The sequence below is a fragment of the Anas platyrhynchos genome, chromosome 1 (assembly GCF_047663525.1).
Source record: "Anas platyrhynchos isolate ZD024472 breed Pekin duck chromosome 1, IASCAAS_PekinDuck_T2T, whole genome shotgun sequence".
In the NCBI taxonomy this organism is placed as follows: domain Eukaryota; kingdom Metazoa; phylum Chordata; class Aves; order Anseriformes; family Anatidae; genus Anas; species Anas platyrhynchos.
The window spans coordinates 144835806-144862619 of NC_092587.1; the positions used below are offsets into that span (position 1 = coordinate 144835806).

The following is a 26814-nucleotide window of genomic DNA, read 5'->3' on the forward strand; positions in this document are numbered from 1 at the left end:
GCCTGGCCTTGAGCACCTCCAGGGATGGGGCAGCCACAGCTTCTCTGGGCAAATCACTTTTTATCTGGATGTGCCTCATTCTAACCGGTAGCTAGTGCTACTTGTGAAGACTTTGTTTTCCTCTGTCGAAAAGCCCATAACGTCTGGGGTGTTTCCTCTGTGAAGCAGTCGAGTTTGCTTGTCATATTCCTTGGATAAACTCTCTAAACAGAGCTAAGTTCCCTACAGAGCTCAGTTTCTGTGAGTAGTGTTTCTAACCCTTTGTTTCCCACCCCTGCCAGTCCATCAGCTTCCTGCCTTAAATATCAGAGCTGCTGCAGTGTTCTGAATTCAGTTTGGTTCGTGTCACATACAGAGATAACACACTCTCTTCTTCAGCACTGAATACATCCAAGGATTACTTTAGCTTTTCCTGAACTAAGACCTGCTTATTCAGGATTTATTGTATTTGTAACTTAAGATGTTGGGGAAAAAATACTTTAAATTGCTCAGCTACTGCGAGCTTTGATATTATTTCAAAATACAGTGAAAAGCATCTGCAGTGTAGGGAGCTACATTGAGAATGTGTTTATGGAGGGACGTGTGCTTTGGGAGTAAAGGAGAAACCATAGGGAGAAACTCATGTGCAGTGCCCAGCAGTACCTGTTGTCTCCCTAAATGTTTAAAAACTGATGGCCTGTTTAGTTTCAGAGCTGCTTGGGAAATACTGCCTCGTGTTTTTCATGTGTTTTACGTTCAGAAGACTGAAATGCAATACTAAGTTTTCAGCTTATGGCTGGGGGAGAGGTACACCTCTTCCCCCATTTGTACCTCTTGCAGGTTTAGTAGAACCTGTCGCTTCAAGATTAAAATTAATACGCGTTAGCTTCCTCAGGCTTGAAGTAAGAGGATTGTGGATTTCATGCTGTTCAGGCTGAGGTGTTGGATTGGTTTCCTTCTCCAAATATCAGGCTGGAGCCACGTGTGCCTGTTCAGCTTTCTATTTAAGCCTCCTGCTTCTGTCCAAGTCTTTTAAGCGAGGGAGTTCCCGTGGCGTGACTGTAGCATTGTTGTGAAGAGCTGGAGAAAACGTGGCTTGTTTTTGAGCGTGAGATAACAAAAGTGCTGTGTTTTGTGCTGAGGTGTCAAGAATAATCTTGTCAGTGCAGTGAACTGATAACGTAGTTCCTCTCCCTAATCCCAGCCAGGAATCACAAAAGCCAGAGACCAGGATCCTCCTTCAGCTGCAGTCGTGTAAGACTCGTGATAGGGTGGCAAATTCATAACCAAGTATTAGTCCCCTCTACAAGCATGGTAAGCAGTTGTGGCAGCCTGCAGTGTTTGCTCACGAATTCCCCTCCACTGGAGGAAATGGAGGTAAAAGTCTGTCCAAAACCTCGACTCCCGGGACCATCACCCCCACCTGGTGAACTGGAGTTGTTGCGTGAGCCTGTACGAGATTGCTTTGGTAGCTGGAGCTTCAAACTGTGCTTGTTTCTAATGATGCACACGTCATTATTGAATGCAAGATGGTAAAATTAGTATTTAAAACAAATCTAGGCTGCTTCTTTTCCCATAGCAAGAATGTCTGAAAGTTGCATTTGCGCTTTCTAGCCTGCTGCCAACTTCGTTTTTCCATGTCCAAGAGGTTGCACAAGGAGTCTTTGCTCCTTCATATTTCACCTTTGTCTTCTGTAATGTCAGGAGGAATATTGGTTTTGCCTTTATTCCCATTGTTGTTATATTTAACCAGTGGTAGCTCCTGCACCTGCTCAGATTTGCTTGGTGCTGCAGGAAATGCAAATAAGAAGCCAAAAGGCCATTTCCATGCCACAGCACCCATCTTCCAAGTTTAAGATCAGAAGTTTTGGTTCACCTTGGTTCAACAAAGTAAAAGCTCCAGCTTGAGCCTGTTTTGGGGCGTTGCTCACCCTCCCCCTGGAGGACAGGGAGCTTGTTTTTGACATGACATGGGTTAAGAGCTCAGCTTGCCACTGAGCCACGTATCTGCAGGATATCGCTTTGGCCAGGCCATCTGCAGGGGGTCACTGTGGCCTGAGGTTGCAAAATGAATTGGCAGTACTCTTGGTTTTCCTCCTTTTCCTGTTGTGACTTCTCTTGTTTCCTCCCAAACATGTGTTGCCCAGCTCTGTGTGCAAAGCTGGCGATACAGATCCTTACAAACCCCCCTGCACCTTTCTGAACTGTCCCATGGTAGAAATAAAAGGGCAGAGCGTTGCCCTTCCCTCCTGGGTAAAAAGAGGCTGCGAGTTGCCAACAGGGAGAATGAATTTGGCTCATGCCTGTGAGAAAAGTTAAAATAGCCAATCCTCAATTCCTCCCTTTGGTTAAATAAATCAGACCTGTGAGATAAATCACCGCGTGCCCCAGGCCGGGTTATGCAGGCTCCTGAAATGCTGCTGAGAAATGCTGGAAGACGAGCAGCAGAGCCTGGGTCCTGCCGTGGGTATTTCTGTAACACCAAGAATAATTCCCAGCCTGCTGCTGCTCCCCGTAGGAGTGTTTATATTTAACCTGACACACGCGCACCAGACTCGGAGGAGCCTTTTTTAACTTCTGCAGCTCTGACTCGCAGAGGTAACTCGAGGCTGTGGGAGTGCTGCTTCTTAAACTTTTATTTTGGGAACCGCTTAATCTCTCCGTACCTCAGGACGAGGTCACGGGGTCCTTGCAGGCCTGATCCTCGCTTCCTGCAAATCCCATTAGCGCCAGACACGCCACTGGGAGGCTTCGGGCAGGTGCCTGGCTGTGCTGGGAGGCAGCGAAAAGGAGGCTGAGAGCATCTCTTCGCCAGGAGCTGCACTCAAACAGGTGTCGGGCTCAGTGTCCGTGTGCCACGGGCAGCGCAGGCATAAGGAAACCCTACAAGCAAGGAGAAAAGTCCCTTCCCCTCGTCCCGTTCCTCCCACAGCAGCAATGCACCAAGGCAGTGGATGGAGCTGGCTCTTCCTTTTGCTGCAGGAGGAGCAGCACCAGGTGATCCAGCGGGGTGAGGCACGGGCACAGAGCAGCCGGCGTCCCAGGCAGACTTCTGGAATTTGGTCGTGGTTTAATGGTAGTACAGGGTAATGATCTCCCATCCTGTGCCTCGTTTGTTGCCTCCCAGAACACGTGCTGGGAAGTAATGCTCACCTCCATCCCCGTCACTGACAACTGAGAGATGAAGGGAAGCCATCTGACCCTGTGCTGTTTCTTCAGGGGATAATGTCTTGTCAGAGGGCATTCCTGCAAACCAACCCAGAGCCGTAGATGCACAATTAGCCTGCACTCATTAGTTATTTGTTTATTTTTAATTAGCGAGCGGCAGCTTGGGGGCAGATCCTGAGCCAGCTCCATTCTGGGTCACAAACTGCTCAATATTTTGCCAGAGAAGGAATAACAATGAGCGTGCTCCTCAAATAGTGTCTGCAATCGGGGAGAAGAGGCAGGACTGCGGAGTTTTTGCTGAGGGGCTGTTTGCAGAGGCTTTAGGGGCTGGGCATCACTGGCAAGTAGGAGCGGGGCAGGTTTGCTCTTGCCACGCGTTTGGGCACCAAGCCAGGTTACAAAACCACTCTGACTAACCACACTGGGTGCGTCACCTCTCCGGGAAGAGCAGAGCCAAGGCTGCGCCGTCGTGCCCTCCCTCGGGTGCCTTGTGCAGTGGCTGTGCTCTGAGATGTGAGGGTAAGGTTTGCACAGGGTCCCGCAGGAATGCAGCTGGAGGACTGGAAGCGCTGCTTCCCGAATTCGGGCAGCTGTTTTTATACACTGGTTTGCATTATATCTTATATATATGTATATATCTCATCAAGTGATAACACATTGAGTGATAATCAAATATTTTAGCTAAGAGGTAAGAGAACCACAGAAAGGTTTGGGTCGGAAGGGACCTTGAAGCCCACCCAGTTCCAACCCCTGCCACGGGCAGGGACACCTCCCACCAGCCCAGGCTGCCCGAATACCTGTAACCTCCCTGGTGGCTGTAATTTTTGGCCGTTCATTTTTTCCTCGCCAGCTCTCAGACTGCTGGGCAGGTGCCTGGCTGCGTCCTCGCTGGGATCCTGGCATTTATGTTGTTGTGCAAATTAAAAATAGCAGCCGCAGCGTGTGGGGTGATGGCGCAGGGCACGTGGGTCCTCGTTCCTCCCAGGGACACTCACTGGTGGCGACTTGAAGTTTGCACTCGTATCCCTCAGGAGCACCAAAAAGAATGGTTTGGGGGTGTGTGAGAGGAGGAAGGAGGGTAGGAAAGAGAAGAGAACTTGTTCTTTCACCTGAAATATAATTCCTTGATATTTTTTCCTCGTATAAAGCAGCATTTTAGGCAAAGTTTACTTGGCCAGTCAACATTATTTTGCCAGTGTGCCAGTTCACAAATGTGCACAGCACAAACACACACAGAAAGAAAGGTTTTTGTTTCGGCTTTGAGGTCATGGTGCAGTTCTCTGTTTGTTTTTGGCCTACTTCCTCATGGCACTGTGTGTGCTGCAGCTCTCCAAGCTTTCCCTACGAGCAAGTCAAAGACGACTGGTTAAAGGAGTGTCTCCAGCAGTAGCCACTCTTATGCTGCTAGAGGAGTTTTCTTCTCTAAGCATGCCCAGAACTACTTGTTCATGGAACTGAGGTGCTCGTTGTTCAGCCTGCACCTTGATAACATAAATGCTTCCCCTGTCACACAGGCTCTGGACTAGCAGTTACATCCAAAATTAAGGAAGCTGGAGGGTGCTGCAACAATTCAATGCAGTGACCGGTGATGTAGGTCTAATTTCAATCCCTGTCCCTCAGATAAATCTTTAAGTGGGAAGAGCTGTTACCACGGGGACCCATCAACTGCTGACTTTTTGGTTTCTTCTCCCCAAGATTATTACAGCCCGGCCATGATGGGCCTGAAAACTGACCAGGAGGTGCTGGGAGAGCTGGTGAAACTGAAAGTCCCTGCCGTGGCAGAGCTGATGGAGAGACACGGGGTCATGTGGACCCTGGTGGTGTCACGCTGGTTCATCTGCTTGTTCATTGATATTCTGCCAGTAGAGGTAAGCGGTGATGTTCGCTTCTTTTTAACATGCATCCATAATCCTTATTCCCTTTGTGGTGCTTCAGTGATATAATTTCCTCCTGTAATCTGAGTTCCCTCCTTTCCTGCAGACCGTGCTCCGAATATGGGACTGTTTGTTTTACGAAGGGTCAAAGATCATCTTCCGCGTGGCCTTAACGTTGATCAAGCAACACCAAGCTTTTATTCTGGAAGCCACGAATTTCCCCGACATCTGTGACAAATTCAAGCAGATCACCAAAGGAACATTTGTAACAGAGTGTCACACCTTCATGCAGGTAAATTCTCCACGGGTTTCTAGCTGTTATGAATTAAAAACAACTTTGCTCCATCAAAAACACAGTTCAGAGGAATGTGTCTGTGGGAATTGCTGAAAGGATGAAGAACGTTTTCATATGTATATGAAAATAAATCAAACTTGTTATTTTAGAATTATTATCCAAATCTACATATAGCAATCCATTTGTATTCTGTCCTACAATGGGGAAAAAATCCCTCCTACCCTTTTTAGCTTTTTTTTTTTGAGGCAGGAAGTCTGGCAAGAAAATAACTTTACTGAATGCTTTCAGTGAGCTGTGCATTGATCACATTCCTGTGCATTTTCTCAGATGAATTGTAGTAATTATTATTATAGGATACAACTTGCATTGATAAAGCTTCACTGTAAAGCCTTGGTTAGTCAGAGAACGAGAAGTACCCAGCTCTTAACCTCCAGTCTGAAAGCTCACTGCCATGAGAATACCATTTCAGAGGCTGATATAAACACTTGTCCTTGAAGGACACTTTTTTCTCTGCCCTTCCCTTTAATGTCATTATAATGACTCTTTAGGAAGTCCAGGAGCTTTTTCTTGCAGTTTCCCCAATAAAAATAGCTGGGTTACTTATTTTCCAGAAGTGTTTATGTTATCTGGGGTGGTTACTGTAGTGAGGGGGCTTCCAAGGCAGTAACATAAACAATTTAGGTTAGGTTTCTGTGGGATGGGGAAAGGCATGCTCCTGAGTTGTTTTGCAGAAATGCCAACGCTGGTTCCAGTGGAGGTGATGACAGCTGAAGGTTTTATGTTCCCCTCATGAACAAAAACTTAGTTTTCAGTGTAATGCAGTGGAGACTTCTTTATCAGAGTGCTTTCAAAGCTGGCTCGTTCACAACCTCATCTCCAGAGCTGTCGGTTACAAGTACAGAGAACAGAGGGGCCCACGCAGCTCAGCTGGAGACGTAAGCACATAAACTCGCTTTGTGCTTAAGCTTGCTGCACAGTTTTGTTTGGTCAGAAATTTTAAATGAAGTAGTGAAAACAAATGTATTGTTCTTGAGATCTCAAAAGCAACAAGGGATAGCCAGAAACATTACAGAAGCGTTTGGTAGCATTTGAAACGTCTCAAATTCTTACATCCAGGTACCCTCCTCCCCTTGGAAAACCTCATGGAATAGGGCAAAGGTAGTTCCTTACTTCACTAAGGCTGATTTTTTTTTCTTCAGCAACAAAGTATTGTGTTTTGAGTGCCAGGGCCTGAATGACCTATGCTAGCACCACAGGAAACACGCATTGATACTTTGTAGAATTACCCAGGATGGCTTAGTGTGTTCTGAGTATGATTTTATATAATTTTAACTAAGGGTTTTCTCATTTTGCACCCAGAAAATCTTCACGGAACCCGGAACCTTGTCCATGACTACAATCGACAAACTCCGAGAGACGTGCAGAGAGAAGCTGCTTTCTCAGGGATAACTCAGCAGGCGGTCAGATACAACAGAGATCGACACATTCCTCTACTTGCACTGGCTGAAGCACACTTTAAGCTTTCCATGAGTTAACTGACAGTTGACCAATTTTTTTTCCTGCCTTTCAAGTAAGTGTTGGTAACACTTTGTACTGTATGTCAGACTTGATAACTGGAACTACTGGACCTGGTGGTTGTGTTTTTTGTTTTTTTTAAAGGATTAAAGTGTTTTCAGAGTAGAATGTGATCAAAGTCGAGACACTCCTTTTAAAAAAAAATCACTGTCCTTGTGTTTTCAGGGCATTTTGTAATGTTAAAGAACAGGTGTATAGAATTACATATCCTTCCTTACTGTTAACTGTGACACCTCGTATCATTTGTACAAAATAAATCTAATTTAATTTGTGAGAACCTGTTGTTTGGCATGAAGAGAGTACAATAGCTGACCCTAATGCTTAGTGACTGACTGAATACAGCATCTACTGATCTTTTTTGCTGACAGAAACAAGGGAAGCTGGCACTAGGCCCCCTCCAGCCTTGCTGAATTAATTGCTTTCTTGTCCTTACAGAGCCCTCTTGTGGCCACATCCTTTCCCTCACCTTTTCTCCTGTTAAAACTACTGTGGAAAGCCTCACCTTGTACCACACTTCTTTTCAGCCTCTGCTGCAAGACTGATCTTTAATAAGGAAGTTAGTGGGTTTGTTTTGCTGCACAGGGAGCTTATTTCATTCCTCACAAAGGAAAAACAAACAAACACAGACAGTAATAGTGCTTTAAAAGTCTATGATAGTGTGCTATCCCATCCTTTATGCTAGGAGACACTACTTTTCATCTGGACTGCTCAGTTCTAAGGCCAGTGGCATCCCTTCAGTATGGCAGCAGCTATCAGGAACTGAGAGTTTGTTTCACCATGGGTGAAATCCATCATTTTTCAGTCCCTTGAGGGTAGCTGGGCAGAGGTCCAGAGCATGCCAGCCTTCACCATCAGAAGGCAGCTGCGCTGTGCAAAGTCTCACTGGAGCTTGGCTTTGGAAGAAAGAGAGGTACAGTTAAACCTCACACCAGTTGTTTTTTTCTGCCAGAGGAAAAGAAAAATAAACTTTTAACAATCCCAGAGTAAGGATAGCTTAAAACTTCAGAAACAGAGCCAAGACTACAGCACTTACCAGTCAAATGTTTTAAAAAGTGATCAGCAGCACAAGGATTTACAGAAAAAAAGTGTCTTTATTAGCATTGTTACAGGCAATGCATACATAAGAACTGATCCTTGAAGTGTACAACCCCCCAGCCAAGTTTAAAGCAAGAGAATCAGCAGATTGAGACCTATATTGTACACATGTGCAGTAACAGGATCTCTCTGGACCTTCCAACAGAAGAGACTGAAATCACTTTACAAAAAAATGTAAATAAAAATAACACCCATTTTTAAAAAAGCGCCGGCTCCTCACAAGCTGGCGTAGCATCAAAAATATCAAACAGGGGAGCTGTCCAATCATAAAGAGTTCCTGTAAGGTTTGCGTATTGCGTTCACACCCTGCATATGCCAGGCATCGTGTTTAAAGCTTAGTAATAAAAAATACACACCTAGTAGACAAGGTGGAGTTTAGAGAAATTTCCATTCTGTCAGTTGTTACTGGATTTCCTTAAACGCATCATCAGTATAATTAACATCATCACTGGATGGCAGCAGTACCAAAAATGAACATTTTCCCTTTGTTAAGAGTTCTGCAATTGAGTCAAAGTAAATTAGCAACATCCCTCTCTGGAATCTTTACACTGACATTACCTTATGCCAATTCCAAAAAATGCACCCTTTAAAAAAAAAAAACAAACAACTTTTAGCTGGTTTCTAAGTGGGTAAATATTTAAACTAGTTAGCAAAATTAAACACCAGAATTTTCAGAAGTTATTTCTGTGCATAGTTAAATGCTGCAAGATGATTTCACGTTTAATAAAGCAGACTTTAAGAAGCAATTTGCAAGAAAAGGTGTTCCCTTACAATATCAATCTTAGCTCAGGGGAGATAGGTATTTTTTTTTCTCTAGCTTCTTGCAATTGCTTTTCATCTACGCTGGATTTTAGTGCAAGTCATTAAATTGTTTGATATCCAGCATGGCTCCTCCTCCTGCCGCTCAAATAAGCGATCAGGACAATTAGAACAAGACCAGCAAGGGCTGCACCGACTATTATAGGGATCAGCATGTTGTTCTCATCCAGCTGACATTCTTCCACTGAAGAGAAAGAGAGATTAGCATTAGGCACTAGTTCACCGACAGACAGGTATTTCCAGAACCCCACTCCTGCTCTTCCATGACTCTTCTCTAGACCATAAGTAACAAGTCCTAGTTATTTCAAAGCTGCTTTTTACACTAGCCTCAATTCAGACATCTTACCAACCCCCACAACACCTGTAATAGGGCGTGCAGAGACTAAGCACAGCACCTACAGAGTTGTCTTTTGACTACAAACTATTAAATTTATACCAAATTGCAATTCACAAACCTTAGTGTCATTCCCTCCATCTGCCCTCCTGTAATGTAAACCACTTACCTGCCCCAAATTTGTCTCCATCAACCTTGAAAACCTGGACCTGAACATTGAACACGTTGACAAGGGCCTTGTCTGTGACCTGGAGATTCTCCTCAGCACTGCACTTGTAGGAGTTCCCTACCGTAGCTCTCAGTTCGCTCATGCTGTTGTTTGAGGCTTCAAATATTGGAGCTGCGTAAGAGAAAGTCTTATTACAGAATCCCGAAAAGCAGGAGCTGCAAGGTCATTGAGCTTCAAATTCATCCTTTTGAACTTAAAATTCAAGGCATTTACCCCATTTCTAATGTGTTTTTTTTAATGCAGGCAACCCGTAATGTTTATTGAAGTAGTCACTGAACGTAAATTTTCTGAAAGGCCCTACCTTTTGCCTCAGAAGGCAGAGTTGTGCTGACAGTCACACCTTGCAGGAAGAATTTGTCACTACTTGCATTCTTAAAAAAAAAAAAAAAAAAAAAAAAAAAGACCATTAGTTTTAATATAAAATAATGATGTCCAACAAGCTGTTGAGGTTAGGGTTCATTTGTGCGTGCATTTAAAGGACAGTCCACAACACCTGGGATGCTAGCATCCAAAGGGCTTATTTTTAGAGAGAAAAGGCTACCAATGGTATGCACCTTAGGGAAGGCTGCTGGTGGGGAGGGGGGCAGAGAAATGCAGGCTGCTGCTCCTCAGACTGACCTCACATCCACCCCAAAGGAAGAAGTCCCAGCTCTGCTGGAGCCAGCTCTGCTTGAGCAGTAATCCCACCCGTGCTACAGGGAAGTAACAGGTCAAGGCAACAAATTTGATCAATCCAGAGATCATTGAATGGAGCATTAAAGTATTAAAACCAAAGGCATTACTCATTCCCCTTCCCACAGATGGATTTTCTGCTCTAGTACTTGCCCACATTAATTTTCCTGCATCAAAAGAACTGCTAACCCTCCACGCTTTGTCTATGGATCCTTACCAATACGAAGTGGAAGATGATCTTTGTTTTCTCAAAAGTCAGATTCAGGAAGGCAGACGTGTTGTCACATTTTCCAGAAGCAGTTGTGTTGTGTGGTATGAAATTCAGCAAGTCTAACCCCATCTAGGAGAGAAGAGGATCGATTACAACAGCTGTCCTTCAAGCAACTAATACGCCACCACGTGGTCAGGCAACTCCTAGTTTGCCTGTACTCACACATATATAATGCTTTATTTCCCTACCTATTTCACGTGCAAAGAGGCAGATATGTAATGTAAATTAGACCCAGTATAAGATGTACCAGAGCTACCATGCTGGCACCAAGAGCGAAGCACATCTTTGCATCCCTAAAGAAGCTCCCTGCAGTCCCAGCTGCTGATAACCTGCTGCTTTCTCCAGGCTAACCTTCTTTGCTCCTGGCAGCACGAGGAAAACATCAGTAACCACCACTGCAGAGGGAGCAACAAGCTATAAAATACTGCTTCAACATTATGTAGAAGCAATCAAGGGAAATGTCTGCAAGGATGGCACCTCCTCACTGGTCGAGGAATCAGAAGTCAGGCAGTCGAGCTGTGCTGGAATGCCATGCTGCAGGAAGCAGCTTTGGGAATTCCATACAATTCAGGTGGCTTAAACACCGTTGCCATCAACCATCTACTTACTGTGCAGCAGCACGTCAGCAATCAGGGCTTTTACCTCTCAGTCATAAATAAATGCAATATATTCTTGTGCAGTACGAAGCTCCTAAATCCTAAACAGACACCACCCTCCTCACACCAGGCCCTTTTATCACTGGGATCCAACTTAAACTACACAAAAGCGGCCACAATTTGTTTGCCCACGGTCATTCACATTACCTCAGATATGAAAACAGCCATTATTTAAGTAGCTCTTAGGCACTCCAGTTAATCCCAGCACTCTTTGATATTGGCTGGAAATTAAGTAAGGCTTTTGCTAGTGTTTGAGTCCCCTAAGAATTTGTCAAGTCTGTACATTGATACAGTAGGAATAATTTCCCACTCTAACAGTCATCCCTCACTTTCATTTGGGTACCTCAGGCCAGATTCCTGTAATTAACAGTTTGCACATCTTGTTTAGATGGCATCCTTGGTATACAACTCCCCCTCATCAGATCTTTATCATTTTTAACTGCTTTTGTGGCATGGCCATTTACACTAACTGGATTTGACAGGCAATCCGATTAATGAACAGAAAAAACTACTTTAACGACCACTTTCAGTAGAGTACAACTGTTTGAGTAACCGCTAGTCTAAACCAAGCTAAACAATTCAAATAGAGGACAGGCGTGGATGAACACTACAAAGAATCAAGCTTTTTACAGAAAACAGCCTGTAATAATTCAGCAAGTCTTCGCCAAAGAAGGAGTCCTAAGATCTTGAAGAAAAATGTACCTTTTCATCTTTTTTTTGATAGGTGATATTAAGCTGTAGCCCCATGGAGGCAAGCACACAGGTTCCATTTGTGCCAGTCACGTTGTATCTACCAACTGCAGGGTTTGGAGGCAAGGCAGTGGGCGCTGGGCTAGCTGTAGGAACCTGGCTGGTAGTATGTTTAGCAGTTGTCTGTTTAGGAGTTGTTGGTACTACCGTGGTAGTAGGAACCATATCTTCAGAGCATTCTGTCACTGGAGAGAAAGGAAAACAGACAGTCAAACAAAGGCACGGGATGATCTACCTTTATAATCCTCCAAGGAAAGGAGGACACAGTTTCAAGTAGTGTTTCCTAAGGGAAGATAATAAAAGCTGAGAAACAACAGCGAAGCATTACTGGAACTCTTGCTGTGAAATTTAAGAAACTTAAAACATCACACATGGAAATGCCACCTCTGCTGTTATTTGTAGAAGTTCATGGTGCCTGCATCTGCTTTTAATCATTTGTCATTTTGCTTCACAATCACATCAGGATAAATAAAATTCATATGCTCAGAGCCAGCCTTCCTGCTGTGTAGTCACAGCAAGGCTCAAGTGACTCCCCCTTTTGGGCACTCTGTGCTAGCAGCAGAGGAGCAGCTCCTGTGCTCAGTATTAAGCGGTCTCCCAGGAAATACGTAGTATTTCCTCATTCCCTCCTTCCCCCCCAGTACACTACCAGGTCACGAGGGCCCTACTTCATTATTTTGGCAACACCCACAGTAGCATTAAAATACCACTGGGCCTGTTATCAGAGCAACGCTGTGGCTCTTTTATCCTTAACAACATGACTTCAGGCCCTGTTTCTGATGGCAAGTGTTCTGGTATATCCTTTCCATTTGGGATTTTATGCCCACCCTCTAGTTCTGCATGACTAGGTACCTACCACCTGAGCTACAATGCTGCCTTGCCTTTTCTTTTCATCCAGTCTCAGCACCAGCTTCCAAAGCAAAAGGAACAGTGGCTTCATTTGCCAGAGTATTCACAAATACCTGGCAGCAAGATCTCAACACGTTGTGAGAGCCAAGAAGGCTCCTGCACTGAAGATCTAAGCCAAAACCAAAGGTCGCAGCAAAGACACTGCTGTGGCACAGGCTTCCCTGTTCCAAGCCAAGGTCATCTCCCTATTTCAGGGATAACTTGTAACTTTATAAGGATGACAGCAAGTGTGACTGTGCTATAAATCATCTCAATTTTGACACAGTTTCTCAAAAGGCCTGGTTCTAAAATGCCATCCATATCTTGCAGATACCAGATAACTACTGAATAGCCTCTGTACAGCAGCTTAGCTTCTGATTATGGCTCGGAAAGAGGAACTCCGATCACACCTTCTGAACTCATACAGACTCCAGCACAGCACATTTTCCTATTTCTACTCCATTTCTGGAAGGTGGAAGTGCAAAGAGAAGGTAGATGAGTGAAGGAGTGACCCTACCTTCTGTAGGCTTAACAGATACTGCTCAGGTCCCAGAATGCGATGATTTCCTAGCAAATAAACCAGACAGTCACCTTGATTGCTACTTCAAAGCAGAATTTATCTCCATCTGCAAGGCCTCAACACATACCGTGTACCACCTCTTACTGCAGCTGGCAGAGATGGAAGCCTCCATCTCACTTCAAGTGAAAGTCTGCGCTGGGTGGAGTTTTGATACAGTATTTTTACTGAACTCACAGCACAGCTCCTACTAACTCTGCAAGACAGACGTGGAGATAAGATACCCTCATGTCTTTTTCTGAGGGTTACAGAAAAGCAGCTGACAACAATACTAACAGATAAAATCCAAGCCTCCTCTTTTCTTCTTCAGAGCTACAGATAATCATTGCAGTTAACTGCCAGAAGTTACCACTACTACTGATGCACAGATGCATTGAATACTGACTTTTCTCCCCTTCAGAGAACCTTACCCAGATCACCAGCAGAAATACCCTCTAATGAAAGAGCTGCAGGTTAAAAAAAAAAAAAAAAATTTAACTTTAGATCTAGAATTCTCCTTTATCAAGAACTAGCTGCCAAGTGGATAGGCGAAGTCTTAAGCTCAAAAGGGTGGAAAGAATGAACTTATCTGGAAAGAACAAGGTATTTTCAGGACCAAGATTTAAAAACTGATAAAGTAAGAATTCTTTAACCATCTGAATTAAAAATAAAATGAGAGGAGATGCTCATTATGCAGGAAGAGTGGAAAAATACAAAAAAATGGGTACAGTCTCGAGAATAATAAAAAACAAGGGAATAAGTTAATCAAATGAAAAAAACGAGCATGGCAACATAAGTAACAGTAATGTGGAAATAGAAAAACAAAACAGAGCTTGAACTCAAACTAAAGCATCTATCCCCAGATCATAGGATCACATGTCTTTTCTAAGGATAGCTTCATCAAGACAGTGATACCACAGGATGGAGGAAAGCAACCCTGAGGAAGTGAGCCTGGCAAACAGACATTAGGAGAACCTAAAAACGGAAAAGGAATCAATTAGGAATAGAAAGTAAAACAAACGTTGATAAACTTGTGTTCCAGAAGGAACATCCGCCCCAAATAACGCAGTATTGTCTTACAGCTCAACCAAAGGACTGTAAGGACAGATAAGTGGTGCTGAGAAGTATTAGGCAGTAAGGAGATTTTACTGAAGTTTCATAGAGATTAAAAAATAAACGCTTTTTCCTTAATATCATGTTAAAGCCAGCTCATAAGTGATCACCTTCCATATTTATCCAGTACACCTGGATAACTGGATCCAGGCACTTAAAAAAAAAAATGAGATTGCTCTGAAGACTGGAGTAATAGAAACTTTTCTAAAATTATAAATATAGGTCCGTTTTTTTTTGCTGGAAAACTAGTTCATTAAAGGGAAAAGCCTGATCAGGAGAATGATAATACACTGAAACCTGAGGCAGTAACATGAGGCAGCCATAAAAGAACTGCATTATCATGCATCAAGCAAAGTATTTCTCAAAGAGACGGGACAAGGATACTCCCATAGAATGCAGCTTTTCAATGAATCCATAGGATGCCAGCACTGTCTACCCTAGTTTTAAGATTAATTTCAATTTATCAAGTGTATAAATTGGATTAACAGCCTAAGAAAGAAAAGTTTCACATTACCCTGAGAAGACTTCTTACTTGCCCCAGCAAGACTTACCGCTTCCTAAAATGCCTCAAACAAACATGAAGAAACACGAACTGAAGAACTTTGCCACAGAAATAGCACCGTGAAAACACCATAAAGCAGCCTGACTTCTAATCATTACAGAAGTGAAATTCTGAAAGGCCTTTCAATGCAAGCAACCAGGACAAAAAGTCATTCTGACTGAGGCTGAGTAAACATAATTTTTAAAGCTTATGTAAAACTTCCTGTAGGAATTGTTCAGTATCTGCTCCCTACGGAGCAGTTCGCTGCTGTCCTCCACTCTGTCATTAATTTTCCCCAGAGCACAGTAACTGGTTCAAATTACTTTGGTAGCATAACCGTAATGTAATCAGATATTTCTCAAACCAAGATTTTGGCCATACATCCAGCTGACCTACTGCAGCAGGTCTTTACACCCCTGAACAATCATGAGCAGAAGGAACATTCCCTAAAGCCTGCACAACATCCTTGGGAACATCGTGCACCATCTTCCAGTCGTGGACACTGACACCCTCAGAGAAAATCTGAGGCCCGTTCATTTCAGAAGATTCTGCTACAGAGCTATCAGAGCTTCAGGTCCAGCCTACAGCTGCCTAAGTATGATAAATCAGGACTTCAAAAAAAATAAATTATTAGAAAGATAGTTCCCCAAGTACATTTTCTGCTACAAGATACTTACTGTTTCTGCTGAAAGTGCCATTTGTGAGGAAGGCTTCCAAAGTCACGTTGCTAAAAGTAATGTTCACATGCTTCATAAGGATGTGCTTGGAGTTGATGCATCTGTATTCTGTGTCCAGATGTGCCTGAATAACAGATTTTTGTGATGCTTCCATCATTTTTCCTGTGGAAAGACCATATTGCATCAGTAGGTAACAGTTTTTACAGAAAAATCCGTGTTACATCCGGAAGGGTGACACAATGAGAGCAGGAAGTTTACCTTCAGTTGAATTATGGAATAAAGTTGTATCTGACAGGTTGTAGCGGAAAGTTAGCTGTTCCACTTGGTACTTATCCACAGTTTTTGAGAAATTCAGGCGTAACAAGTGTCCTGCTCCAAAACTCAATGCTAGAATTGGGTTAGATGTGTTGCTATCACCACAGGAGCTGTGTGGCTGCGTTGTGGCATTTTGTGGAAGAAAGAAGTGTGCAAACTGTAAAAAAAAAAATAAAAATAAATAAATAAATAAATAAAACAACACGTAATATAATGTATAAATGGGATAATGGAATAACTTTTTCTTACTGCTTTTTAAGTATCCTATGAACCTACTACAAAGCATACAGCTGACGCTCTTATGCTATGTCTATTTACCTACCTGTATATAGCAAGTAGCATGTCACTGGCACTCAGATTTCTAAGAACATTCGTCAGAGATTTGAGGACAAAATGATACGTCCTCACAGCACCTTAGACTTTCCCTTTAAGCTAGGGCTATGAATTTGCAGGTGAATCTGTACTAGGCAAATCTGATCTGGTAAACTTTAGATGTGTGGAAAAGAGGAGAATTTACGCTTTGCTTCTTGCAGTACAAATGAGTCAGAACAAAAGCAAATGGTACAGCACACATAGTTTGGCTCCAATTCTTTTGTATTTATTATATATTAACAAGGAACTTTTGGGTAGACCTGTGCGGTGTCAAGAGTTGGACTTGATGATCCTTAAGGGTCCCTTCCAACTCAGGATATTCTATGATTCTATGATTCTAACTTGGTACCTGAGGACAAACAGAATGCTGGCTGGAAAGCATGAGCTGACTGCTCAACAAGAAGAAACAGACCAAAGCACGTGACGAAAGCAGTTACCTCTGAATGCAAACCTGTATAGCAGTATCAGCAGGATTTCAGACCATCAGCACTGAAAAAGTCAACTATACAACTCAGCTCTGCTCAAATCACACACAGCGAGTATAAGCACTGGCAAAGCAACTGGATGTTTTAATCTCACACTACGATGACTAGAAAAAGGTAATTTTAACAACAGTGCCTTAAAACAGGCAACTGCAATAAGATTATAAATAATCCACAGTCCTGTCTAGTAGTAAAGATGGGAAAAAACAGCAAATTGAAAAGCAGAGTATTTGTAAATAAAGATTCTTAACTTTCCAGTTACAGACTCGCTGATAAAAACCTGTAAGCACTGCACTGGTCTGAAGATACACTGAGATTTACAGAGATATGCTAAGCAGGTCACAGGTTTCAGGGAAGCTTCAAAGCTAGATGCCAATGGCCATTTCCGTTCAGAGGCAGCCCATGTAAGTATCCTGCAGTGACCAAGTTCACCAAAGAGAGACGGGCATTGTTTTATCCTTTACAGTCACAGTGAAAGCCATTATAGCTACCAACAGGACTCGTGTCGAATTCCAGACAAAATTTCACATGTATCACTCGTGGTGGCTTCGGGCAGCTTCAGTCCTGCTGTATAATTACAGGAAGCGTCAGTAATAAAGGAAAAGTTGATGCAACGTGACTGGAAGGACGGAATGTCTGCAGAAGCAGTTTTTCTGGCTTAAGTATTTGTTCAACATTTGTTTCAGTTCTGCAGAGGTGCAAAAACACCCCAAATTTTATAAATGCGTGTTAGAGACAAGCAGCGAGCTCCTCCCATTACCTGTTTTTGCCCATTGCTTTTGTATTCCACTGTGAAGGCTGCTGTCAGGTTAGCAATTATGCAGACTTTGCCAGTTTTATCTTTCACATCAAACGAAGAGGAAACCTGCAAAAAGCCTGGTAAGAGCGACAAGGAGTTAGCTTGGCGTCACATTAAATTTAGTTTTTGAACTAAAACAATGAGACAAATATGTACAGCTCTATGTTTTGGGAGAATATCCTGAACAGTAGTTGAGTTTGGAAATGTTTGTGAAGTCTATTTGCTAGCCTTAACATCACTAGCACAGGGTATATTTAACAGCCCATTTAGAAAAAGACAAAACCACCCCAACTGTTGACATGAGAGCTCCTCAGAGTGTAAGAAAAACCTGTAACCACCGTACCAGCCCTGCTGCTCGAGGCAGCAGCTCCACATTCACCCTACACAGCAACTATTTTGCAAGCTGCAGCCAGAGCTGACTTAACAGGTCGGACTCCAGCACTCAGCCTCCCCCCGCAGCACGCCGCGCTGCCTCCACTCCCGCTGTACCAGGACGCTCGGCCGCACACGCGCTGAATGCAGCATTTAGAAGGCTTGGACTGACTGCAGATGTTTTGGAGCTCCGGCCAAAAATAGCGTGACGGAGCATGCCACCCTTGCCAGGAGAGCTTCTCTTGACTGTCCTCACGCTCCCCGTGCTTGAGAGGAGGCTGGGGGCCGCGACCTTGGCTCAGACAGAGGTTGTTTCCCTGCCTGGTTTAAGCTCATCTCAGACCAAGCGCTGAGAAAAGCGGGGCTTCTTCCCTGAGCAGGGTAAAGCCATGTGGCTGGAGAAGCGTGGCATCATCCCTGCTAGCAGGCTGCATTCAGCCTGAGCACTGGTTTTCCCTTGCTTTGTCTGCAGCAAGTGCCAAGCAGACAGCGCTCTTGCATCTGTACTCATACCAAGGTGCTCACGTTCTTTATTGTAAAGCATTTTCTGTTTCTGATTCTTATTTTGTCCCCACACATCTGAAACAAACCTCACCACAAAAAGCCTGCGCCATTTTCCTGCTAGCATGTTTGTCACCTCGCAGAAACCTTGAAAAAAAGCAGTTACAAGGCACAAACCACTCCATTTATCACAAGCAAATAAGCTTTAAAGAGTCAAACACGCTAATCCACTCGACTGCTGACACAGCAAAAAGATCCATGTGAGGGATTATCCATTAGCTAGCTTCCCAACCCTCAAGAGGCTTTTCAAAAGCAAATCCCAACTTCAGAACTTTTTGCCACAAAAGCATCTTGCATCCAATTGCATTATGACAATTATTAGGAAAAAAATGGACTTTTGTCACAGTTACACTCAGGCACAAGGCACTTCAGTTGTAGGAACACAGTGGGAACAATTTCAGCAAGCATTTGCCCTGCTTGCTTCCCCCCAGCAACAGTTTCCTTCATCTCCAGCAAGGGACATACATCTCCCCCAGCATCAAAGGCGACCAAAATTAGCTAATACTACCAATGGAAACTGCAACAGAATGAAAACCTTCAGTATGCATGCTGATTCCGTTGTTTTACAGCTACTAAAAAAAATTTTGGTGATTTCAAAACTAAAAATAAATGAGTAATAGGCACTACAGAATGAAAAAAAGTTTAGAAGAGAATTACAGGGCAAAGAGAAGACTGAAAAACAGCATTAAGAAAAACTTGCTGTCCTAAAGGAAAATATGAGAGTCCTGCCCATTACAGATGATTCAGAGAACAACAAAAGACAATGCAAAGGTACCACAGAAATCACTGAATGGAACAGAGATTCTGGGAATGAACAGCTGACAAATTACCCTCAGCAAGTTTAAGTAATAGAGAACAAGTGGTTTGAGCAAATATTAAGAATACCACCTACACAGCTGCTAGGATTATGCAAGGTTAAGTTCACACCACAATATGAAACCCTGTCTGGTTAGCGTGGAATAAACACTAAAACCCCATTCCCCCTCCAGAAATGTTAGGCAGCCGCTGGATTTGCAGTGTCAGTGATGAGACATGCGTCAGGCATGAGACATCGAGCTATCCTCAATGAAGTGGCAAAACAGGGCTGCTTCCCTGCAAGTAAATTGGCGTTCACGAGGACGGCGATCAGAGCAGGCAGTGTAATCCACTGCCATCGTCCTGGGGGCGGGGATGGAGAAGCATACAGAACAAACTGTGTGAATCAGGGATAGGGGGGCACTGAAAAATTAGCAAAGCCACAGAAGAGCAAGGCAAGGTACTGAAGGCAAGACGTTCCTGCCTACTCTTCGCTCCAGCCAGCCAGCTTAAAGCAGCAGAACAGCTTGCCGGGTTTGGGAGGAAAGCAGCTGCTGAGTTTGAGAAGGCTGCTTCAGTGCCGACCAGTGATTAATGTGTGAATCATCTCCAGCCCACAAACAATAAGAGTCTGCAGTCAAAATGTCAAGAATACAGAAAGCAAACTGATGTTGAATCAATCTGTCCTGGGAATATTTCTAATAAGTTACATAAAGTAATGGTCAGTGTTGTCACAGCGTATCTACAAATTGAGAATATTGCTTGTACTTCTCATAATGGTACCATTCTTTGCTGTTTACCACAAAAACTGATACAGCCTCCAGTGTCTTCAAACTTTAAATGCTCTTCTTAATAAACTACAGCATCTTACTGTGCCAGAGCCATGGCAGTACTTGATTTACACAGCTGAATAGATCCCAGGCTTTTCAATAGCAAAAAGTTTTCTGACATTCATTATTCATTCAGCTGGAAATAGTATGTTATATCATCTAGCAGGAGAATCACCAAGGATGTAGCAGCATCACAGAAATCTCACTTTGTTCAGATGCTTCCTTTGGATTCCAACAGGTTTGTAAAAAAAAGGTCTCCTCACACATTTATTCCAGCTGCACAGTTTCACCTGAAAATCATAAAGTAACTTATCCCTTTACACCTCATTTCTGAGGTTATATTGTCATGCAAGGAAGATTGAAGGAAAAACTGTTTAAGGAACAACTAGATAGATGCATTGCTTAAAATCTGGCATCCATCTTTAACACACCTAAATCAAAAAACAAAACAAAACAAAACACAACACAGAGCTTATTAACACTCCAAGAATCAACAAGTCAAAGAAAACTAGAACTTCCTTATACAACAACTTATCTTAAACCGATTTACCACAAAAGGTTAAATTTGTTTTAAACTGAAAGCTATGAAGCTAGCAAAACAATCTGGCACATTTGAACAATCTTAAATCTGAGCCCTTTTGAATATTGTTCATAGAAAGCCAGGATTCCCCTCTGTTGACCAGACCAAGATGCTTTCAGGTTTCAAGCTTTTTATGATTTATATCCTGTTAGTCAAGCGCAGCTACCCTTAGGCTACTCTCCCTTATAATGGAAACCTATCAAGGGAAAAAGATGAATGTTTTATTTTGCTCTAAAAAAAAGCATGCATGTATTAATGCCAATTGTTTACGCTAGCTGCTTGCAGAGAGGACTTCGGTTACAATAGTTAATCATTTACCATCTGAGTTTTTTCTAAAACCATCGGACAAGGATCTCAAGCATGAAAGCTACTTATATGTTGTTTTTTTGTTACTGTATTCGTGTTTCCTGCATAAGTATTGTCCTGCCTCCCTCTGTGAGGAGCCACCAGGCCCCAGTGCCAGGGCTGTCTGTGCAGCAGGTGCCTGGCAGCCATTTTGTATCCATGGCGTCAGGCCCTCAGCGCCACCACAGGGAGCGCCACTACCCCCAGGGCGGTGATCCAAGGAGCAAAGTCGTGCTGGGTCCTACTGAAGGTTTATTTCTCACTGTACACATGAGTGGAAGTGTCCCAGTAATTTAATCACTTGGCTGGTTCAGAAGGATCCTGTCACCTCAGTGCCATTTTGCGAGCAAAATGGTGACCCTGATGCTTCAGACTCCTAGTGTCTGTGCCAGAATGGGAAAAAACCCTGAGGTGTTTTGCTTCTCTCCTCTAATCACGTCTTCCAATTTAAGCACGACTCCCAGACAGACACCTTGTATGAGTCCTTTCTTGGAAGAGAAGGCAAGATCACTTGCTTAGGGTCCAGGATCTACACTACCTTGGGACTGTACAAAACCCAAAAACTTTATACATATATATATATACACACACACACACATATTTAATGATCATACTATTCATTAACCCTTATGTTTCTGAGGAACAAGCAAAAGCAAGAAATCCCTTGACAGATCTGATACATGACCCACTTGGGCTCAGACAAGATGGTCTTCATAAAACTGAGTTAGCATTTACCTGTCACCGGTAGACTCAAAAGACTGAGCACAGGGTATCAAAAGCATATCAAGAAGAGATAAGGCTGGGCTCACATCTCAGTTGCTGTTGGGACACGCCTGAATACAAGCACAGTGACAAAAAGCAGGACCAGAGCTTAAATCAAGATTGGTGGGTACCTAGGTAGGGAAGATGAGCTATCAAACTCCAGACCCAACCCCAGAAGATGCATCCTTGCCAACTTACAGGGATGGATTCACACGATCTTAGATGGTATTTTTAATACTGTTGATTTACATTAGGGCAGTAAGCATTTTGTTTCTCAATCCAAGTGCGCAGGTGAACGACCTCTCTCTTTATAAACACCAAAGCACAAGGCGTTACAAAGGAAAGGATATTTTGCAGCTGTACACTTGCCATTTGGCCGGACAATTGCACAATTGCATCAAGTTCAGTCACATGAAGCTTCTTTACGGTTTACAATCTAGAGGAAGGAAGTCTTGGGATAGCTCTACAGCAGCTGATTACACGAGTCCACCGGGAGGGCTGATACACCATGGCTGGACTCTTTCCAACAATTGCACAAATTCATTTTGCGCTTTCTGTGGTTAACACTGCTGTCTCACACCACACAACTAACACCCCCTTCAAGGTGTTGGGGCTGACAGCCCCAAACAGCACCACACTGACAACTTAAATCCCCTTGGAGACGAGGAAACTGGAAAAAAGAATAGTCTTGCGTCAGTAAACCACCCTCCTATTCTTATTGAGAATAAGGGAATAGATCTCACTTGTGGGGGAAAGTAAAACCATATTAACATATGTAATATTACACAGACTGAACTCTGTGTATTTAAGAAATGAGAAACCACTAGAGAGGTTAGTCCAAGAAAAGGAACTGCATTAAAAGCAAGGACTACTGTCCGTGCTGCACTGGCAGGGGGCTACTTACACTCTCGCCCTTGGAAGCAGAGAAAAGAGTGCTGGCAGGCGGCGTGCTGCCAAGTGGCAGGGAATGCTGAGGAACTGTCACGCTTGGATTGAACAAGATACCACTTTATCTTAATGTCAGACGCACCAGAAACATGAAGGCCTGATTTACCAGAGCATAAGATACATTTTAAAGAAGTAGGCTTGTAACTTAGAATTCAGGTAATGCAATCAAGCGTTCAAATAGCTGCTGTAACTACTGCCGCTCACACCCAGAAGGGTCGCCTGCCAAGCTTCAGAGAATAAATACCAGGAAATCCAGGATCTCACTAATCTTTCTCAAAGAATTTCCAAATCACGCCTGATTTGAGAGAAAAGAAACCATTGCAGTTCAGCTGAAACAAGCAGAGGCAGGCATGCCTTTTTAGCACGAGAAACGAGTTCTCGAAGACACGGGAAAGGCTACACTGCAGTAAAAATAGCTCCTCAATGAAATACCCACCCTCTCCTTTCAGTAGGGCTCCCCCGTACCTAGAGTAAACTCTTCAGCTTATCATCTGCTACTGATTAGCCACCATCCTATTCACTAGGGAACAATCTGGAAAGAGGTTACGCAAAAAGTGAAACTTGAAAGCCGGTCTGGACAGGGACCTAAGGCATGTCCCAGGCGGCACGATGGGGAGCCAGTGGAGCTTTTACCCTGCCAAGCAGGAGAGCCGCACAAGCCAAGGCTGCATAACCTGTCACATGATGACAGACTGGCACTAGCACACCAATTCAGGTCCTTGGAGACTGTGTCAATACACTTAAAGAAGCCGTCAAGCAAGCACAGCGGTAAGTGCGGCGTTTGCTAGGGCAACATTCCGCAAGTTGCACAACACAGCAGTGGTTATAGTTTATGAAAACTACTTCGGAGTCTCGGTTCCATATAGCTGGTAACCCTAAGACTCAGGAAAACAGTAAAGCACCTCGTTATTTAGCAGCTGGAATTCATTAGTCAGGTTTCTCCTTTTAAGTTGCCGTTTCCAAGAAGCATTCTGGCCTGTTATCAGGGCGCTGCTAATCAGCACATCCAATGCAAGTACAGGCAGCACAACACGTTGGTAGCAAAGTTTGAAATTCCCCTTCAGACGCAAGTTGTGCAATAGAAACACGTGGATTACGCGTCAACAACCCTGAAACGGCATCATGGCACCTTCAGCTCCCCCCCTCCTCCCTGCCAGATCTCAGATATTTCGTTATTCTGATCCTGAATCAGGGAGTATGTAGCAATGCCTGACTGCACTTCGATTTGGGACGTGTTTTCCTCTGCTGTGCTCATGTTTCAGCGAGGAGGAGGGCTTATTGGTGCTCCAGCACTGGAAGAGCACAAGAGACTCTGCTGGGCTGGACACCCAGCACAAGTGGCAGGTTGTGCTCAACAGCAGACAAGCACGATCGCAGTATTTCAAAAAGCTACAGCTAATTTGAGGGAAAGCACTTGGTTTCCTTTAGATTCCCGGAATTTATCGCTGAAACTCAAGTCCTTGGCTCTTTATATTAGCCAGGAAACTCGTCAGGAAGCACTCCATGCTGACACACGAAGAAACACCCAGCTCAGCACTTGCTATTCCCGGCGAAGGGAAACCGAAGCAGCAAATGAGGCACGGCGAGGGGAGACAATCCGTGCAGACCCCAGCCTGCTGCCTGATCCCAAGGCGCTGCCGAGCAGCGCTTTGATATCCTGATATCTCTGATATCACCCCCGTAACCCTTAAGCCTCCCGCGATCTCACCCAAATCGGCGTTCACCCAGAGGACCGAAGGGCTGCAAAGAAGCCCAGGCGAGGCGAGCCCCTTCTTCCCTCCCTCCCTCCCTGCAGGTTACCCGAGCCTCCAAGGGCAGCGTCCCCCTCTGCACCACAACGCCTCCCCCTGCGATTTTAGGGCATAAAGCGGTGGGGAAGGATGTGGAGCCCCCCCTCACGCCCCCCTTTAGGGCCCCGTCCCCCTTACCCAGCAGAGCGGCCGCCGCCAGCAGCCGCCGCGCCATGGCCGGGAGCGGGGAGCGGGGGGCTCGGGGCGCGGAGCGGCAGCGGGAGGAGGAGGCGGAGGGGGGGGGGCAGCGGGAGGCGGCTGCGCGGGGTCACATGACCGGGGCGTCACGTGAGCGCTCTCGCGAGAGGGGGGTGGGGCCGCAACGGGCGTAACGGCCGCAACGGCCGCCCCCAGGAGGCTCCCCCTGAGCCCCAGGAGCTCTGTGCTGTGCGGGGGAGGAGCCCTGGCACAGGCTGCCCAGAGAGGCTGTGGGGTCTCCTCCTTGGAGGCCTTCCAAAGCCGCCTGGAGATGGGCCTGGGCAGCCCAGGGAAAGTGGTAGAGTTGGGTGAGAAACAGCTTTGGCCTGCAACAAAACGCACCCAAATATTGCATTGCCTCCAGAATGCTTCTTGCCACTGAGTTTAAATGCAATCTAAGGTGGGTACAATCATCTCACATAGAATAAATCCAGTCACAGCCGTATAAACTCAGTGGAAATTAATAATTTGTTATGTCTGAAGTGATGCACCTATATCTGCCCATGTAGACAGACAACCTGTGTATCTGTTCCAGCCCAAAACAGACCACTAATGAGTTGTCCCTGTATGGCTTGTCATACAGGTAAAATTATTTGTTTTTTCACATAGCTTCTGACATTGCCTGATACCTTCATAAACAGGAATTTTAAGAAACCCCACACCTTATTTTTTGGAAAAGAAAAAAAAAAAAGTGTTTTTTCTATTGACATTGTCAGGTGTCAGTGTAGTACAGGGACACAGAGCCCAGCCATTTGATCACTTTGTAATTCAATGCAATCCAATGCTCTCTCTTATCTAAGCTGTTAAGGATACAGTTTCTCCAACTGAAACCTTAGAAGTATTTATTTTACTATTTCTATTAGAAAGTGCCAATAGCTGCATGCTGCTGCTTTCTCCTCAGTACAACCTATTCCAGGTTAGTCAGCTCAGAGACGAAACCCTTTCCACTCCCAAGCCGCCTCTGTGCATTTTTACGTAGGACCGATTGGAAACGCAACGTAGCCACGACCAGCTGCTGAAGTCAAGTGCGGTTGTTCTAAACCAGATGACCTCTCCCCGATGTTTGTCTCGTTTCACTTACACTTCCCTATTTCCACAAAACATACTAGAGAGGGTTATCAGCTCCTAAGTGTGCCTTAGAGATCTGTCTTTCTCTTCCAACGATGCCACTATAAACAGACCTTTCTTTATAACGCATTTTTCTCAATGCCTTTTTAAAGGCAGAAACGCTTCATTTTTCACTTGCTTTTTCCTGCAGCACTTGGAGTAACCTTTATCCCCACCATGCGTTGCCAAAAGCAGAAGTTAGCCTTAAAAAGGACGTTAAGGAACAGCTCTGGTCAAGTGCTTTGAATGAGTCATTTGCAGAGGAGTGGAGGTGGGACACGGCTTGTTCCGGTTTTTTGATCGCTGCTTTTGGAACCTGCGCTGGGAGTGGAGGAAAGCCTGTGGGCTACTCAGAGCCTGCCAGAAAACAACAAAGAGGGAGGCCCGATGGCACGCTTAAGCTCGCTATTCAGTGGCCTTCCTCTCTGCTGAAAAAAATGGGGTAGGCATTGATGAATTGAAAATTTCCCTGATGAAATGCATCTTACGCAAACGTTGCCGTCAGCCTTGCTGCTCAATTACTTGTTGGCCAGCATCAGCAAGCTTGGTAGCAGGGTAAGGTACAAGCAAACACAAAATTAGGGCTTGTCTAAAAGCCGGTATACAGACAGAGCCCGGAGATCCCAGTTAGAGCTGTCACCGAGGGAACAGCGGTCACGCGTTGTGTGAGCTGCTGACCGGCGTGCAAGCAGTTCCGCATCCAGCACGGTGTGTTTCTGGCCAGCCACGGATGCAGGGTGGCTGCCTACAGCAAAGAGCACGGGGAAACGCTGACAGGATCTGAGAGACAGGTGAGTACAGCCTGGCGTGCACAGTTCAGGCAGAAGATGAGCAGGGAAAGCAGAGTACAGGCTGAGAATTTTCACCAGGAAAGGATTTCCATGAAACACGACTCCTTTTTTTTTCCTGTAGCTTTTTGCTGCTTATTATCAGACTGCACAGGGTTATTTTCCTTCCAAAGAGATTCACCTAGGAATAGATAACCGAGTTCGTAGTACAGAGTCCACTCTCCCCAGCACCAATCAAGGATCAAACATGTACAAGTAGGTCTACATGCGTAACAAGA

General features: G+C 44.5%; 2 protein-coding genes across 3 annotated transcripts in view; one reads left to right on the plus strand and one right to left on the minus strand.

The window, feature by feature from the left end:
- The window catches only part of GRTP1 (growth hormone regulated TBC protein 1), a 32298-nt gene extending 23704 nt beyond the window's left edge, over positions 1–8594 (plus strand). For both annotated transcript variants that reach the window (XM_072031717.1, XM_027444472.3), the window contains 3 exons: positions 4843–5015; positions 5128–5313; positions 6676–8594. In XM_072031717.1, coding sequence (XP_071887818.1) covers positions 4843–5015; positions 5128–5313; positions 6676–6765 — 449 coding nt within the window. In that variant the 3' untranslated portion in view covers positions 6766–8594. The remainder of the gene's footprint in view (positions 1–4842; positions 5016–5127; positions 5314–6675) is intronic.
- Positions 7963–24740, minus strand: LAMP1 (lysosomal associated membrane protein 1). The gene is made up of 9 exons (XM_027444465.3): positions 24582–24740; positions 17422–17537; positions 15751–15964; positions 15493–15654; positions 11670–11902; positions 10258–10380; positions 9670–9739; positions 9309–9479; positions 7963–8989 (listed from the first exon to the last, which is right to left on the minus strand). The coding sequence occupies exons 1-9, from the start codon at positions 24616–24618 to the stop codon at positions 8850–8852; spliced, it is 1266 nt and encodes a 421-aa protein (XP_027300266.1). The 5' UTR covers positions 24619–24740; the 3' UTR covers positions 7963–8849.
- Positions 24741–26814: the final 2074 nt, after the last annotated feature.